At 39.8% G+C, this 18826-nt stretch overlaps 2 protein-coding genes across 2 annotated transcripts; both read left to right on the top strand.

The window, feature by feature from the left end:
• Window positions 1-2999: 2999 nt before the first annotated feature.
• On the top strand, window positions 3000-3962 carry LOC114107481 (olfactory receptor 7E24-like). Its single transcript, XM_027954896.2, has one exon. The coding sequence runs from the start codon at window positions 3009-3011 to the stop codon at window positions 3960-3962; it is 954 nt and encodes a 317-aa protein (XP_027810697.2). The 5' UTR covers window positions 3000-3008.
• A 13503-nt stretch (window positions 3963-17465) lies between these two features.
• On the top strand, window positions 17466-18582 carry LOC114107561 (olfactory receptor 7E24-like). Its single transcript, XM_027954977.2, has 2 exons — window positions 17466-17477; window positions 17593-18582. The coding sequence occupies exons 1-2, from the start codon at window positions 17466-17468 to the stop codon at window positions 18580-18582; spliced, it is 1002 nt and encodes a 333-aa protein (XP_027810778.2).
• Window positions 18583-18826: the final 244 nt, after the last annotated feature.

The following is an 18826-nucleotide window of genomic DNA, read 5'->3' as shown; positions in this document are numbered from 1 at the left end:
ACAATGGGAAGGGGAGGTTCATCAATTCTGCCATCCAAGGTCATGACCAAGCAGGCACTCAGCACAACCAAGTAAGTGCTGAGAGGGACAGGGATGGAAGAAGGACTAACAGAAGCTGTACTTGTTGTCCTTAGAAGACATATGACAGTTGAGGTAGACAGATGGAGAATGACAGTGTAAAATTTCAGGTACGTGGACTGTGAATTTTATGTCCTAAATTGTGATGGAATTCCAAAAATCTTATTCAAAATTTTACTTTCTGCCCACAGTACTCTACTTGCCATGGACATCACACCCACAACAGCAGGAAATGGGTCTGAGTGACCTATTTCATAACTACTCCAAGGTATTGATGGTGGGAGGGGGTGACGGTGCCGTGACATCGTGCACCAGTGTTTCTGGTTCCTAGGTGCCAGGCACTGAGCTCTGTGTTCTATATAGCGTGTTTCATCTCCTGTGGACAGTCTTCTCCAAGATACATGTTCCCATGCTGTCATCCTTTTATAGGAAGGAAGGAGCCAGCACTTTTGTGTAACAAAGACAAGAGAAGGTGGTTAGGTAGAGAAGCATGAAGTCTTGCTTCAGTTGATCTGCATGATAATGACGCAGGGCGGTCCTGCCAGTGGGATCCTGCCAGGTGGGGCTGTTGAAAACACACCCAGCCATCTCACCTGCCTTCACACCAGGAGAGATTTCCTCAGTATTGTATTCTTTCCTTTTGTGAGAGTCCAGGTAGATCATAGTGGAGATCCCTGACTGGCACCTGGTGCATGGAATATAGGTAGGATAGCTATACAAAATAAGCAGTGATTAAAAAAAATAAAAAATAAAAGAGCAGGCACAAAATAATTCTGCTCAAATCTTTCTTTTTTCCCTAGTCCAGATTACCTTTGAAAGTTGTTCCTATCTCCCTCTGATGTTGTAATGAGCCTCATACAGAGAAATAAAGTCAGATCTTGGTACCATTTCTTCCAGAAATCTGGAGGGACTTTAAACATGTACCTCAAATGTCCCTGTGGTTGTGACCACTGGAACTCTTCTTAAACTTTCTGGTGGTTTGGAAACAATAAAACACTTTATTCTTCTAGTTCCAGAGTCTGGCACTTAATTTCCAATGTTGCTGGCTTCACTTATTGTTTCTGTGACATAGAGCAGGTGGCTCTTGTCTCCTAGTCTGAGCACTGTTGTGTGAGTTGATTTCTGGGTGACAAGTGCACTGAGTAAGGACTGCAGGAGTGAGTCGTGTTGCAAATGTGAAGAAGGCAAACATTGCTGGACAAAATGAAATTTTCCTCTTTTGTGGCAAAGAGCTCCTCCCACTATGTGGACTCTCTTTTCATGTTGTGCCTTGTTCCCTTTGCTGTGCAGAAGCTTTCTGATTTTATGCCATCCCACTTGTTGGTTCTTGGTTTTATTTCTTGAACTTCAGGGGTCTTGTTATGAAAGTGGTTGCTACATCACTGGGTGGGAGTGTTTCCTTCTAGCAGTTGCAAAGTTTCTAGTGCAATTCCCAGGTTTTTGATTCACTTTGAATTGAGTGCTTTTGTGGGGCAAGAGACAGGGAGTTTCATTCTTCTGCATATGGATATTATTTTCCCAGCACCAATTGATAAAGAAGGCTATCTACAAATCTAACCAAGGAAGTGAAAGGCCTCTACAACTAAATTATCGAAGACTGAAGAAAGAAACCCAAGAAGACCTTAGAAGATGGAAAGACATCCTATGTTCTTGGTTAGGTAGAATAAATATCGTCAAAATGGGAATATTATCAAAAGCATTATACAGAGTCAGTACAATCACCATTAAAATATGAATGACATTTTCATAGAGGGGAAAAAAGTCCTAAAATTCATGTGAAAAAAATATAAAAAAACCAAAGCAATCCTGAGAAATATAAGAAATACTGGAGGCAGCATAATACCCAATCTCAGATGATACTCCAGAACTAGAGTAAAAACAACAGCGTGGCATTGACGTAAAACAGACTTTAAGGCAAATGGAATAGAATAGAAGACACAGAGGCAAATCCACATAGATCAGTCATCTGATCTTTGACAACAGTGCCCAAAATTCATTAGTTTTAATCATTGACTGTTACTTTGATTCATGACACATTTATGGTGAGGGATATCACAAGACTATATGGATTTAATTAAACCATATTTATGAAAATTTGAATTTCATCATGCCTGGAATCAGAGTTATTTGATTTTTGTTACATGATTTCTAAACTCAAAAAATTGAATGAGGTCTTCTAACTACAAAAGTGGTATATCAGAAAATTCAATAACTGGAAAATAACCAGCATATAACAATCTTCTGCATATAAACTATTAAATTCAGTGTGCAGATAATTTGCTTGTTCTTACATGGTGTTTAAAATACTCCAAGTAAAAGGACTTTGGCCCATTATTGTTTCACTGCTGCTTTTTTTTTGGGGGGGGGAGGGTACCAGGGATTGAACTCAGGGGCACTCAACCACTGAGTTACCTCCCCAGCACTATTTTGTATTTTATTTAGAGACAGGGTCTCACTGAGTTGCTCAAGGGCTTGTTGCTGAGACTGGCTTTGAACTGCAGATCCTCCTGCCTCAACCTTCTGAGTCACTGGAATTATAGGTGTGGGACACCACACCTGGCTGTTTGACTGCTTCTTAACCTTCATAAGTAGAATTATTTCATTTATAAAGATAAAAGGCTATTAGTACTTTCTTTTCTCAAAAGTGTTGGGTTTATTTTACAATACTAATGGACTAGCTCTCTATAATTTTGTTTGTCTTCTAACATTGTGCCTTTCAATATCTCTAAAATATAGAATGATGTGAATGAAACAGAAACCAACCCTGAAGAGTTTATGATGACTAAGATGATCACAGCTGAGAAGTATTAGAGAAGCACATTGATGTTAAAGTGTGAACGAATACTTCATTATACTTAAATTCAAAATATATGGAAACAACTCTATGTCTGCAGTTATCTTTTTTATAAACCTGCATCTCTGTTTCAAAAATGGTCACCAATACAGAATCACAAAATCTAACATCTGTATCAGAATTCCATCTCATGGAACTCTCAGAGGATCCAGAACTACAGCCTGTGCTTGTGGGACTGTTCCTGTCCATGTACCTGGTCACAGTGCTCGGGAACCTGCTCATCATCCTGGCCATCAGCTCTGACCCCCACCTCCACACCCCCATGTACTTCTTCCTCTCCAACCTGTCCTTGGCTGACATTGGTTTCATCTCCACCACGGTCCCTAAGATGATTGTGAACATCCAAACTCACAGCAGAGTCATCTCCTATGTGGGCTGCCTGACACAGATGTCCCTTTTTATCCTTTCTGGGTGTATGGACGACATGCTTCTGACTGTGATGGCCTATGACCGGTTTGTGGCCATCTGCCATCCCCTGCATTACTCAGTCATCATGAACCCTCACCTCTGTGGGTTCTTGGTTCTGATGTCCTTTTGGATCAGCTTTTTTGATTCTCAGCTGCATAACTTGATTGTCTTAAACTTTCCCTACTTCAAGGATGTGGAAATTGCTAATTTCTTCTGTGACCCTTCACAACTACTTCATCTTGGCTGTTCTGATACTTTAACAAATAACATAGTCATGTATGTTGTTGTTGCCATTTCTGGATTTCTTCCCATCTCAGGGATCCTTTTCTCTTACTATAGAATTCTTTCCTCCATTCTGAGAATCCCATCCTCAGGGGGGAGGTACAAAGCCTTCTCCACCTGTGGCTCTCACCTGGCAGTTGTTGGCTTATTTTATGGGACAGGCCTTTCAGCATATCTCGGTTCAGCTGTCTCACTTTCTCCCAGAACGTGTGAGGTGTTCTCAGTAATGTACACAGTTGTCAGCCCTATGATGAATCCCTTCATTTACAGCCTGAGGAACAGGGACATTAAAACCGCCCTGAGAAGGATACACAGCAATGAGGACAATCACAGAACCTGAGGCCTTTGTTTTTAATAGAGGATAGAATTGGCAGCGAAACTAAACATGTAGACCCGTGAGTGGTGTGTCTTGCTCACAATATTTTTGTAGATTAAGGAGTTCAATTCCTCATTGTGTTTCATGAGCAAATGGCCATTACCATTTTTGTTTGAAAGAGGGACGAAGGTGGGCGTGGCGATGCGAATTTGGAGGCTGAGGCAGGAGAATCACAATTTCTAGGCTATTCTCAGCAACTTGGCGAGGCCCTAAGCAAATCAGTGAGACCCTGTCTCTAAACAAAAATATGAAAGAATTGGGGTTGTGGCTTAGTGGTAAAGTACCCCTGGGTTAAATCCCCAGAATCAAGAGGGGGAAAAAAGAATGAGGAATAAATTTTTTTAAATGGTCATAAATTTTTTTAAATGGTTACAAAATTTCAGTTTGTGAAGAGAAAAAAATTCTGGAAATGGGTGTTGGTGATAACTATAAAAAAGTGAATGTAATTAATACCACTGAATGGCATAAAAATGGTGAAAAGTGTAATGTTGTCGTTTTTTATCAGAATAATCAATGGAAAAATACAAATGGATCTCTAAATATGAGCAAGGAAAGATGGGAAACAAATTAAGTAAATAGTACCAGGGGCTTCTTCTTCCACAGAGGAAGGACCTAGAACTTTGGTGGACGTTCAATCCCTCTTCCTTTTTCTTCTGCTAATGAAGAAGTCCTCAGAGATTGTGATTGCATGGGCCAATTTGGTTAATCGTGACCTCTGAGTACTGAACCTACACAGTCATTTCATAATAAATAACCAACCTTCAGAGTGGGGACTTCGGCCCCGGGTGTCCCACACCTGGGTCTGCTCTCCCATGCTGTTTGTCCCAGGAAGTGTGGCTTCTTTCCCTCCAGACATTCTGAGCCCAGGGAGGAGCAGAAACCTTTGTGGCTTGGCACTGACCCTCACTGCTTGGTCATGACCCAGAAGATAAGCAGCTTAAACCAGTAAGAGCTGAGGGAGATGATGGATGGAGAGGTGAGGCAGGCAGTAAACTGTGCTGTGGGACGCTCTTGTTCTGTGTCAACTTGGGGTCCTGATGACCTGTGCAAGGTTTTGTTTCCTTCCAACACACTGGTCAATATCTCTCACCCATGAAAGCACCACTGTCCCCAAAGCCCTCCAAAAGGATAACCAAGGGATGAGGAGGAGCAGGAGGAAAGCAACATTAACACTGTGAACCATATTTGAGGGATTCCTCGGTTCAGTCTGTGAGCTATGGAGAGCTTGTTTCATTCCATTTAATCTGCATGGTTTTCTGCCAATCAATTGGCCACTTTATTTTCCAAAAGGGGAGGGATAACTGAATTTTCATGTAACTGCTATCAGTTATTAGGTAAAAAAGACTGAAGAGATTTTGAAGGGGTCTGTCTGAATACAGACACAGGGCATCCTGCCAGGAGAATCCTGCTGGGTTTCCCCCTGACAACCCAACAGTACATTGCACTTCCCTGTATTCCAGGAAGAGACTCCTTGCTTATTGTGTTCTTCCTGGGGTCTCTGATAGCCCATGGGGCAGAGTAGTGGTTGGCTCCTGCTGCATCAAGAGGGATAGTTCATCATAGGCAAGGATCACAGAAAAGGTAGACACATCACAGTTCAGCACAGATTACCTCTTGCCCCCATCCAGGATATTGACACCTGTCAGCACCCCCCTGCATTCTTAGAATCTACAAAGCCAGTTTCCAAAGGACACTGGCATTCCTGTCTTGGTTTTATTTCTACACAAGAAATAAAGTTTTTAAGTTCCTCATGTGCCCCTGTCATTGAGACCTCTGGTTATCTGCTTAAAACCTTCTGATACTTGGAAAACAATGAAAAGTTTAGGTTTCAGACACAGACACTTACAATTTAATCCCCCACACTGGTTATATCCGTATAACACAGGCAGGTTACTGGTACCTAAGAGACTCAACGTCCTCATCCGAGTTTATTTCTAGTTGATACAAAAGCACTGAGTACAGATTAAGTACATATGGATGCTCCTATGTGACTAACACGTGATGAGCTTATGAAATAAGTGTGAAAGGCGATTTAGGTATTATTATAAGGGTGATGATAATCTTTGTACAATTCAGCTAAAATATCATGTTACTTGAAGTTACTCTTTTCCTGTTTCTACAATGGGGCAAATGATTCTGTCCTTGTATAAATAATGTGCTGTGTATTTGGAAAGAAATCTAATATTGGTTCATTTACGATTCCTCACTTTCTGTACCTTATTTGATACAAAGGAGGCATCAAATATAAAAGAAATCTGCTTAAAACAGAGAAGAGCTATTTTTTGGTTTGCAGAACCTGGTATGGCCAATACACTTAGTGTTTTTCTTTCTTCACTTTTATCTTTTAGGAAAGTCACGAAGAACAGGACACAAAAAATATTACCTCCTAATTGTGTCTATATAATAGACACATGAATTTTAAATTTTAATTTCACAGGATTTTCACTGTTCTGTTATTCAAAGATAATAGCACAGGTATTTATGGGTATTAAAGACAAAAGAGATAAAGTGGGAAATATTCCTCCTGCTCGAGCTCATTTGCATTTTGATTGCATCATTTTAGGGTTTACTGGCTTTTGAAAATTGTTTGCATCAATAAACTCACTATTTCTATAAAGAATGAGTTCTTCAAAAAGTGATTTAAGGACCAAACGTTTATTAGAATCCAAACTTGCCTTACACACCTTCTATGTGAAATTATGGGTGTGAATGATGCTGCTTTCCTTAAGCAGTGTGCACCCAGAGGTGGGAGGGGGTTGTCCACACATTCCGCATATGGGTTAATGAGCCAGGACTGTACTGTTGATTTCCTGAGTCCCATCTCAGGGGACTGTGTCCTCTACAGAAGCCAAATGGAAATATTATTCAATATACAAGATGAGATTTCTTCAATAATCCTACAAGAACATTTACCACATATGGATTAGTGGTATTTTTGGCAGTATAATGAACAGATGTAGATCTTTTGAATATAAATGATATTTATTATCATACCAAATATAGGTGACTGATAGTAAAAGGGAACATGTATCAATTATTGAAATTCAAATAACTATCTCACACAGTATATATTATCTAGAAATTTTCATTTGTGTAATACAGAGAGAGACACAGGATTTTGAAAGTATTGGTTAATAATAAACAAATGATGTTCCTCGCTGGGGGTATGTTCTGCATCCTCTGAATCATTTGACATAGCTGCAAGTACTTCACAGAGACTTAAGTCCAAAACTTTACAAATTAGTCATTTGAGGACCAGTAAGTATGTTGTGAGCTAGATTAGCTATACATGCTTTTTTGATAAACCTTAAAGAAAGCTGATCATAAATACACAGATGAATCCGGACATCTCTTATTGACACACAAAATTCACCCACAAAATCATGACAGCATTTTTTAGGGTAAATAGATGTGCAGAAAGGAATTATTCAGAGATGCCAAGAATTCAGATTTCATAGTTTAGAAATGAAATTCCGTAGACTGGGGCTGTGGCTCAGTGGTAGAACGCTTGCCTAGCACGCATGAGGCACTGGGTTCCATCCCCAGTACCACATTAAAAAAAATTAGATAAACAAAATAGAGGTATTGTGTCCACCTACAACTAAAAAAAATTAAAAATGAAATTCCTCTAAATTATTAGGTTCTAAAGCACATTTTGTCTCCAGTTTGTTTTTAACATGAGCAGTAGGTATTATTGCCAGTAATAGCAGATAACGTTAAGGGGGTTGTCAGTGCTGATGGTTCTCAATCCTGGTGTAGGAAAGACCATGAGGAATTTCATATGAAGATACTTTAGCTATGTTGGTTTTTGTCCAATGTGTGGTGTCTTGATATTTTAAAATGTTCATATATATTTGAGTAAATATATGTGATAGATAAGTCACATATACTGATAAAATTATGATATACATATTGATAAATGAGTCTAAAAGCCACTAGTTGAATTAAAAAAAAAACTTACAATAACTCTATATGCTACTTATAATATCACTTATAATTACTGTCTCAATTTCAGACATGGATAAATGGCACAGATGTTTACAAGGTAAACATCTAAATGTTTTCTTTTGCCTTTTTTTCGGGGGGAATTATATCATGGTGTGACCTCACAAAATAATAACCACAAAATGGCCTTTACGTAGCTGAAGTCAGATATAGCATCCAAGTTCCAGGAAGTATTTATGTGAAGTTCTATTAAGTAGCGTAAGAAGGGTGGGGATTTGCTGGTTCTAAAATCCTCAACAACATACAGAAGGGTTTATGATTAAAAAAGTGAAAATTATTCCAAAGCCATTAGAAAATAAGAAATGAAAAAAGGTGGGAGGCAAGGAAACTTCTCCTGAGATGTTTTACTGAGATTATGTGAGACAGTTACATAATAAAATATAAAATTTCAAAAGTTTTTAAACATTTCATTATTATCTCATCATTGACACATTGACAGGTACAGTCCAAAAAATAACACATTTATGGTTAGTGATAACTGTGGTTATGTGCCTCAAATGTAAATATGTTAATCACAATTTGAAGTTCACAAACAGAGCAGTTCTATACTACATGATTTTTAAAATACAAACAAAAATTGAGTGAGAAATTTTTCCATAAAGGAGGCGAATCAGAAAAAAACAGGAAGCTGAAAAACTTCTGAAAGATGAGTGTCACATAATGTTCTCTGACATGAACTATTATGTCAAATAATGCAGTCCTAATCTTACACAATGTTTGAGAATTCTAAGTCAAAATAACATGTACCACCATTAATATGGTAACAGATGATTGGGTACTTTTTCTTAACCTCTTTTCTGTTTCAAAAGGTGTCCAAACAAAACAGAACAAGAAAATCTAACACGTGTCTCAGAATTCCATCTCCTGAGCCTCTCAGAGGACCCAGACCTGCAGCCCCTCCTCTTTGGACTGTTCCTGTCCATGTACCTGGTCACAGTGCTTGGGAACCTGCTCATCATCCTGGCTGTCAGCTCTGACTCCCACCTCCACACCCCCATGTACTTCTTCCTCTCCAACCTGTCCTTGGATGACACTGGATTCATCTCCACCACCGTCCCAAAGATGATTGTGGACATCAAACTCACAGCAGAGTCATCTCGAATGTGGGCTGCCTGATGCAGATGTCCCTTTTTATCGTTTTTGGATGTATGGATGAAATGCTTCTGACTGTAATGGCCTATGACGGGTTTGTGGCCATCTGTCACCCCCAGTCATCATGAATCCTTGCCTCTGTGGCTTCTTAATTTTGATGTCTTTTGGTTTTAGCCTTTTGGAATCCCAGTTGTACAATTTGATTGCCTTACAGTTTACTTACTTCAAGGACACAGGCATTGCTAATTTCTTCTGTGACCCTTCTCAGATCCTTAGTCTTTCCTGTTCTGATACACTTACCAAAGATATAGTCATGTATTTTGTTGGCCTTGTCTATGGTTTTCTTCCTTTCTCGGGGACATTTTTCTCTTACTATAAAATTGTGTCTTCTATTCTGCGAATCCCATCATTAAGCAGGAAGTACAAAGACTTCTCCACCTGTGGCTCCCACCTCTCAGTGGTTTGCTTATTTTATAGAACAGGCCTTGGAGTGTACCTGTCTTCAGATCAGTCATCTGTTCACCAGGAAGGGTACAGTGTCCTTAGTGATGTACACTGTGGTCACCCCCATGCTGAACCCCTTCATCTACAGCCTGAATAACAAGGACATTAAAAGTGCCCTGTGGAGGCTGCACAGGAGAGCAGTGTGATCCCAGGTCCTGTGGCGTCCATTTGGAATGAATTCTAGAAACTCAGCAAAACTAAACATCTAGATATTAAAATTGCTTCCTTTATCACATTATTTTTGTAGTTTGATGAATTTATTTCCTGATCATACTTCATAGTGGAATGGTGGTTTGTAGAGGCAGGAGGAGGAAGAATTGGAAGTTTCTTAAATGGGTATAAAGTTTGGAGTGGAGAAATAGATCTGGAGATGGATGATGGTGATGATGAAGCTGTGCACTTGATCACAGCTACATGGCTGCATTATGTCATTTGTATTTTGACAATATTACTTATGAATCAGAAAAAATAGTGAATTTTTAGGGAACAAACAAAAAAGAGAAATAAACAGTACATACAGGCTTTCTCTTCTGTAAGAGGAGTTGTAAAACTATTGGGGACATTCACTTTCTCCTCTGCTTCCTCCTCTAACATGAGGATATCCTTCGTGATTGGGATATTGTATAAATTTGGCCAAGTATGAGCTCTGTGCTTGTACCTCTAAAGTCATGTGACAGTAAAGAAGACTGTGACTCCTAAAGGCCAAGGGGCATGATGGATGGAGAAAGGCCTGTCAATCATTCTTTCCCTTCATGAGAACTGGTATGAAGGTTTGGGTGTCAAGATGAGAGGATATCAATATTAAAAGTTCAGCTATGGACTTTATGGGAACTTTATGTTTCTGGTTATGACAGGGGAGCCAAAACGTGCCTTCCTGGTCTGGGCAGATGCAGGACCTCATGACAGGAGAACACCCTGCATCGCTGCCTGTTTGGCTACACAGCCAGAGCTTTCCCTGGCCTGTCTCTCCAGGAGGAGAGCCTTCCCCACTGTGCTATTCCCTTGTGCAGTTACTGGTACACCACAAGGGAGAGACGTGGTTGAAACTTCCTGGGTCAGTACAGGAGGACACCTATGGATGACAGGTAACTTCACAGAAAGAGAAGATGAACAATGAGCAGCCCTGATCTTTCTTTCCCGTACTTCAGGGCATCCTTCAGCTGTCCACATCACCCTCTGATCTTACATCAGCCTATTTAATCTCAAAAGAAGACATTAACGTTGGGATTTTATACATTCCTACTCAGAACTGGCCAGAATTTTGAATGTTTCTCAAATATACCTGTGGTTTAGAAATTTGGACCTCTGTTTAAAATTTTACTACGTTATGAAACAATGAAAATTTAGGTGCATCCGACATTGAGTCTGACAATTTAATTTTGAGTGACACTGGCTACATTTCTCATTTCATTAACACGGGCAGGTCATCAGTATCTCTGCCACTGAGAAATGTCACCTGAGTGGAATTATAATTGATATAGCTGAATTAAGATTAAATGCATGTGTGTTTTCTGTGTGATTATTAATTGACATATGTATGAAATTGGGGCAAAATGTGATTCAGCTTTTATAAATATTCCTTCCTCCTTACGTTTTCCTTTGCATTTATTATTATTTACTTTTTTGATGATTGCAATTCTATCAAGGGTTAGGTGAAATTTCAGTGTAGTTTTTATTTGAATTTCCTGGATTTCTAAGCATCATGAATATTTTTCCATATATTTGTTGGCCATTTGCATTTTTTCTTTTAATGGAAGTCTGTTTAGTTCATTAGACCACTTATAGATTGGGAATTTTGGTGTGAAGTTTTTTGAGTTGTGTACATAAGTTATGTGATCTGGAAAATACGGCAGTATTGCAAAAGGACTTTTATGATAATAAGCTAAAAAAATTGCCTATTGCTCATTTGGAAAAATAAAAACAGTGGACAAAAAAAATTAATTGACTCTCCTTCAGGTAATGCCATTTGAAGTAGCCATACATACTCCACCAAGAGACAAAGCCACATGTATATGTGTAGTAGTACATTTCAGAGGCAATAGGTATTGTGCCATAGACTGCATAGATGAGTTTTGGCATTTTTCAGGTAACTTTTAAGAATACAATTTCTGGTTCAATAAATCCATACTGATACAGAAACATTAAATAGGAAAATACACCTGTCAATTTTTTGATATTAGTTGTCTTTGAGGGACAGGAATGTATCAGAATGGATTCGTGCAGAAACAATCAGAACTCAAATTTCATAGATAATAAATCAAATATCTGCAAAATATCAGACATAAAACACCTCACTAATGTTTGTGTATTAATATAAGGGATGAATATTATTTATAGTAATAAAAGATAACACTAATGAGTTATTTTCTAAGTGCCAGAACATATTCAAAGGAGAACAACACAGAAAAAAAAATTAGAAGCAGAATCTAAGAAGGCAGAGTTTGTCAAAGTGAGAATCGTTGAGGTGGGTGGACTACAGCTATGAATACTCCACTTGGGAACATATGAATTCAGTTTGAATGTGTACACCATGCTGGGTGCTATTTGTTGGTTTCATTTTTCCAACCCTCTTTTCTGTTTCAAAAGTTGTCCAAGTTATAAAGAATCACAAAATCTAACACACACCTCAGAATTCCATCTCCTGGGTCAGTAAGAGGACCCAAACCTGCAGTCCAACCCCTTTGTACCTTTCTGTTCTGTCCCTGTACCTGGCCACAGAGATAGGGAACCTGCTCATCATTCTGTGTCTGCTGAACTCCAACACCAATCCCCATAAGTTTCTTCCTCTCCAATCTGTCCTAGATTGACATCTGTCATGTCTCCTCCACAGTCCTAGAGACGATTGTGGACATACAAACTCACAGAAGAATCATTTTCTAACTGGGATGCCTGACAGACGCCCTTTGTTTTTGTTTTTGGACATATGAATGGTATGCTTCTGACTGTGATGGTTCATGACCGGTCACCCCCTGCCTTAGTCAGTCATCATGATCCTTCAACTCTACATCTTTTTGGTTTCATGAACTTTATGATCAGTCTGTGGACTCCAAGATGCATGATTTAATTGTTTTGCAATTTACACACTTCTAGGATATGCAGTTTTCTAATTTCTTTTATGAACCCTCTCAACTCCTGAATCTTGTAGGTCTTATTTTCTAAAAATATATAAAAATGTATTTTGCTGATTCCATTTCAGATTTTCTCCCTCTCTTGAAGCCAATTTTGTCTTACTCTAAAATTGTTTTCCCATGCTGAGAATCCCATCATCAGGTTGTAAGTATAAATATTTCTCCCCACAAGGATCTCTGAAATCCCATTGGCCTGTGTATTAAACACTGGTCAAAATGGTCAATTTTTGTTATGTGTAGTTTACCACAGTTGAAATTAAAAAGAGATGGATCTTCAAAAAATAAATAAATAAATGAATTGAAAAGAACACACAAGCTTCCTCCTGAGAAGAAGATAGCCCTAAACCTTTGTGGACGTTCTTTTAGATTTCTACTTCCTCCACTAACATTAGGAAGTCCTCGGAGGTTTGGATGACTTGGACCAATTTGGCTAATTATGAGCTCTGGGCTGGGAGCCTCCAAGGTCATATAACAATCAATCACCATCCTGCCTTCCTTCAATGCTCCAATCTAGCTGGCACCTACCTGGGTTGGCCCCTCCCGTGCTCTTCTGCCCCACAAGGCTCCTGTTCACCTTACTCCTATCAACCCTGAGTGCAGAGCCTGAGACCTCACTGAGCACTGGGCAGGGGAGGGGCATTGGATCCTCCGCTCTTAGTCATGACCCAGGAAGGAGGCAGCTCTTCCCAGTAAGTGCTGAGGGAGGGGAGGGATGGCGGAAGGACGGATGGCAGCACTGTTCCTCATCAGCAGATGCACAGGACAGCCCATGTGGATCCTAGGGGTGGACAAAGATAGGCTGAATACCAGCTGCTGTGACTGAAGTGTAGGTACCTGGTGGTGGTGGAGGTACCAAGTGATTTGTTCAAAAGTTTAATTTCCTCCTACACTGTTTCTACTTGACCACAGCATCTTATCCATGTTGGTAGGAGACAGGTTCCTGTGAGCTGTTCAATAATCAGTCAAAAGGTCTGTGAGGGAGATGAGGATGAGAAGAACAGTAGCCATCAATCACGAACCAATACTGAGGGCCTCCTAAATGGGAGGTGCTCATCTGTATGTTTTATGTGGCCTCTTTAATTTAATGTTCATAGTCTTCCCTAGTTATGTGTCCCCACAATATTATTGTTTTATTTTTATGTAACTTGTACCAAGTTGCTGGTAGAAAAAGTGCAGATGTAATTGGATTGAGCTGTGTGATTACAGACTCAGGGCACACTGCCCTAAGAATCCAGGAGGTTCCCCTTTTCTTCTTCATCATTTTTTTCTTTTTTTTGGTACTGGGGAGTGAATCCAGGGACACTTAACCCCTGAGTCACATCCCCAGCCCTTTTTTGTATTATATTTAGAGTCAGGGTCTCACTGAGTTACTTAGGGCCTCACTAAGTTGCTGAGGCTGGCTTTGATTTTGGGATCCTCCTGCCTCAGCCTCCCAAGCCTTTGGGATTACAGCTGTGTGCCACTGCGCCCCGCCAGCTTCCCCCTTTCATGCCCCACCAGCCATTCCACCATGTCACTCCAGGAAAATACACCTGGCTCACTGTGCTCTTATGTTTGGGAATCACACAGGGGAGCAGTTGGTGGAACCCCTTGAGTGATTACGGGAAGGACAGCTGAGATCACAGGCAAAGATCACGGGAAGAGAAGTCACACCATCTCCAGAACAAACCCCTGCCTTCCCCTGCTGCAGAATATCCACGCAGCTGTTCACTCACTCTTAAGAGGAGAGCTGCAGTCTGCTGTGGATTTAGTCCTTTTTAGAAAACCAATCAGAGGTAAAGTATGCTTCAGATGTACCTGAGTTTACCTGGTGTAAAGGATGAACCTCTACTTAAAACCTCCAGATGACTGGGAAGCCATTTAGTGCATCAGATTCAGAGACAATCTGTCTGTTCCCTTGTGATGCCTGTGACATGGGGCCGATTGTTAACTTCTATGATACGGCATTATCATTTTAGTTGATTTATTGTTGATAAAACTGGATTGCATAAGGAAGAACAGATGTAGAGGCTCCACATTTAGCATGATGTGCATATCAAATGAGAGAGAAATAAAATTTAGATAATATTATTCTTAATGATAAGATTAGCCTTCATTACATTTGATTAAAAGATAGTATAAAGTTACTATTTCTTATTTCCATAGCAGGATACAGTATTTTTGTCCTTATGTAAGTAGATGCTAGATTTGTGGAAAGGAATACACAACCTTCTTTTATCTGGAAAACCCCATTTCCTGTTACTGGCCTGCCCCACAAGAAGAATAGAAAATAAAAATCTGTGTAAACACTGAATAGATCTTGTTTGGTTTACAAAAAAATGACCTTCACCAGCATGTGCATGACACTCCTGGTCCTTTTCTATTTGCAGTGTTCTCCCTTTCTGAAATGTCCCAATAATGAGAGTAAAGCAATAATAGCTTTTTTTTTCTTTGTCTGTCATGGGCACATAGTCTGTAAAATTTTGCTTAATTTACCTACAGCATTCATTGAATCAAAGACCATGGCAGACGTTTTCATAGGAATAAACAGGCACAAAGAGAAGGGGGCAGGGGACCTTCTGGGTTGGGCTGACCCATTTTGGGGTTTCACATCATTCCACTGACCTTTGATAACTGTTTTTGTAAAAAACTTGATATTTCCATAATGATAGAATTCTTTATTTGATAAAATGAGTAATGACCAAATGTTTACTAATTTCATTTAGGTAGTACCTATGTTGGGGAGATGGGTAATCTTCTCCTGGTTTCCTTCCATTAAGCATTGTGAGTGCAGAGACAGAGAGATTAAAAGTGCAAATGGTTACACACATCAAACAAATGGTAATGTTGTCAGAAAATTGTACCCACTGAATTTATGGTAGCCATTTCTTTATGGGCATAGGTGTGCAAGAAAATGAAATCATGCAGAGATTAAACAACAACATCAACAACACAGGTGTTAATTCAAATCTCTGTAAAATATTAGTCCTGAAGCACACGTTACTAAATGTGCATTTTTTCATATATATATACATACAGTGGTATTCTTGACAGTAGTAATAGATATTATCAACAGGGCACTTTCTAAATATCAGCAAATATTCTAAGAGAGTATTTCTCAACCCAAGTATAATAAAGGACTATCTAGAGCTTCACAAGATGATACTCTGATTAAATTGATTTCAGTCTAGCGTCTGAGTTTATAATATTTTAAAATATGAAAACTACTATTCTATGCAATTTAAAAATATTTTAAAATATCTTCTTAAAATAACACCATAAGCTAGGTGATTATTTCCTCCAGTTTAGACATGAGCAAAAGCCTCAGATATGTTCACATTACTTTCTGTACTTTCATCTGTTGCATTTTCCACAATTGCATCACCATGTGACCTGACAAAATAATAAATATGAGTTGACCTCAGTAGCTGAGGTAAGAAAATTATAATCTATGTATCAGAAAGTATTGATGTGGAAATCTATCAAATGTTATCAAAAGATTGGGACTCAAAATTCGATTTTGGATTTTCTGCTGCGGAGCCAAGTCTTCAACCAGACATGACAGGGTTTATTTATTTATTTATTTATTTATTTATTTATTTATCTGTCTATTTCAGGGGTAGGGGGGAGTGGGTTCATTTTATTTATTTCTCAGTAACAGGGGTCATGGTGGGAAAGAATAAAAGGGGTACTGGGAATCAAACCCCTTTAGGGAGAGGCTCAAGCTTCCCAGAATTTTGTCCCACCCACTTCTTGCACTTGGGCTTGGGGTGGGGAGGAGGAAGAGAGGTGGGGCGTGTCTGATAAAGCAAACAGGCAGACAAAGGCCCTGATAGGTGTTATGTTACATCTTGGGCCTGTGGCTTGGCCCTGGGTCAGGCCAGGGGCTCCTTGGCATCCTGAACTGACCTCAGTCCTTTCCTCTCCTTTTTTGGCTTTGGCCTTGGCTTTGGTCTTGGGAGTACAGGACTTGGTCACCTGGATGGTCTCCTGGCCCTGGGCATCGAACGGGCCTTCTTCAAGGTGCCTTGATGGGCTTTGGTGCCCATGTCCCGATCACCCTTTTCCCGGCCCTACCCACCCCACCCCAGCTCTCAAACTTGCATTTGCTGTCAGCCCCAAACTCCTTACACTTGCAAAGCCCCCTGCACTGGATACACTGAGTCTGGGCCCCTCAGGTACCCTCGAGGAAACCCACGCTGCTGTCCTTACTGCTGGGGGTGCAGGGTCCTCAGGTGCACTCTGTGCACTTGGTCCCTGGGACGCCCATCTTCACTTTTTTTTTTTTTTCCATCACGGTTTAGCTCCCTCCTGCCTTCAGGCCCAGCAGCTCTGGTTATACTTTGTCCACAACAGGATTTATGATCAGAAAAATAATTCAACAATATTTCCTGTCCACTTTAGAATACAGAATTGGGAAAAAAGCCAAGGACTGCTTTCATCACTAGACATTTAACTAAGATGGCATGGAGTTGATACAAGTAAATCCACATAAAATGAGAAAATTCAACGGCTCAACCTAAATTTAAGTTACCATTTAATCACTGACAAGTGAAATGTAATTTCAGTAATGTCACATTTGTGAAAACTTTGGTTATGTGCATTAAACTTAAACACATTTGTCAAAACTTGAGTCCACCATAGGTAAGGATACAAATTGTATATAAATAAGTGTTGAAATATAAACAGAATTTTCATTCACAAAGATGGAAACCAGAAATTACATGAAGTAGAAAAACTTCTGGAAATATTTGGCACAATGTTTTCTGATGTAAGCTATCAATTTTCACTTAGTGCTCAAATGATATGGTCCTGAATCTTCCAAAAAAATCTGTTTTGAGTACTCTAAGCCCAAGTAATTTATAACATTGTCTTAATACTTGGAGCCTGTTTATTGGTTTCTATTTTCCAACCCTATATTTTTCTTCAAAAGATGTTCCAGCTATAGAGAACCACAGAATCTAACACTTGCCTCAGACTTCCATCTCATGAGCCTCTCAGAAGACCCAGAAATTCAGACCATCCTCTTTGGACTACTCCTTATAATGTACCTGGTTGCAGTGCTTGGGAACCTGCTCATCATCCTGGCTGTCGGCTCTGACTCCCACCTCCACACCCCCATGTACTTCTTCCTCTCCAACCTGTCCTTGGCTGACATTGGTTTCATCTCCACCACGTTCCCAAAGATGCTCATGAACATCCAAACTCACAGCAGAGTCGTTTCCTATGTGGGCTGCCTGACACAGATGTCTTTTTTTCTCATTTTTGGATGTATGGATGACATGCTTCTGACTGTGATGGCCTATGACCGGTTTGTGGCCATCTGTCACCCCCTGCAATACTCGGTCATCATGAATCCTCGCTTCTGTGGCTTCTTAGTTTTGGTGTCTTTTGGTTTTAGCCTTTTGGAATCCCAGTTGCACAATTTGATTGCCATATACTTCACCTTCTCCAAGAATGTGGAAATTGCTAATTTCTTCTGTGAACCATCTCAGGTCCTTAATCTTGCCTGTTTTGATACACTTACAAAAAATGCAGTCACATATTTTGTTGGTGCCATCTATGGCTTTCTTCCTCTCTTAGGGATATTTTTCTCTTACTATAAAATTGTTTCCTCCATTCTGAGGATCCCATCCTCAGGTGGGAGGTACAAAGCCTTCTCCACCTGTGGGTCTCACCTGGCAGTTGTTGGCTTGTTTTATGGAACGGCCATTGGAGTGTACCTTGCTTCGGCTGTATCCAGCTCTCCTAGAAAGATGGCTGGGTTCTCACTGATGTATGCTGTGGTCATCCCCTTGCTGAATCCCTTCATTTATAGCCTCAGGAACAGGGACATTAAAAGTTCCCTGAGGCAGTTACAGAGCAGAGCAATGTAGTCTCTTTATCTTTTCTATCCTTTTATTGCTTCAGTTCAAAACATCAAAATCCTCTGAGGACTCTACCTTCTTATTTACATGCTCCTGTACTCGTGGCTATCTTCCCATACCATGTTCCACACCAGAATATTATTTCTTTATTAATTGAACTGCATAAGAATTCTGAATCCCTTTTTTTAAAACATAAGTCTCATATCTAAATAAATGTACCCAGGTAGCCTCTGTCATTTCTGAGCAATGACCC

This window comes from Marmota flaviventris, chromosome 1, assembly GCF_047511675.1.
Source record: "Marmota flaviventris isolate mMarFla1 chromosome 1, mMarFla1.hap1, whole genome shotgun sequence".
Classification (NCBI taxonomy): Eukaryota; Metazoa; Chordata; class Mammalia; order Rodentia; family Sciuridae; genus Marmota; species Marmota flaviventris.
This window is presented reverse-complemented; position numbering and strand designations above follow the sequence as displayed.

Coding starts and splice junctions, on each gene's coding strand:
- LOC114107481 (XM_027954896.2), top strand. CDS start 3,009: ATGGTCACCAATACAGAATCACAAAATCTAACATCTGTATCAGAATTC.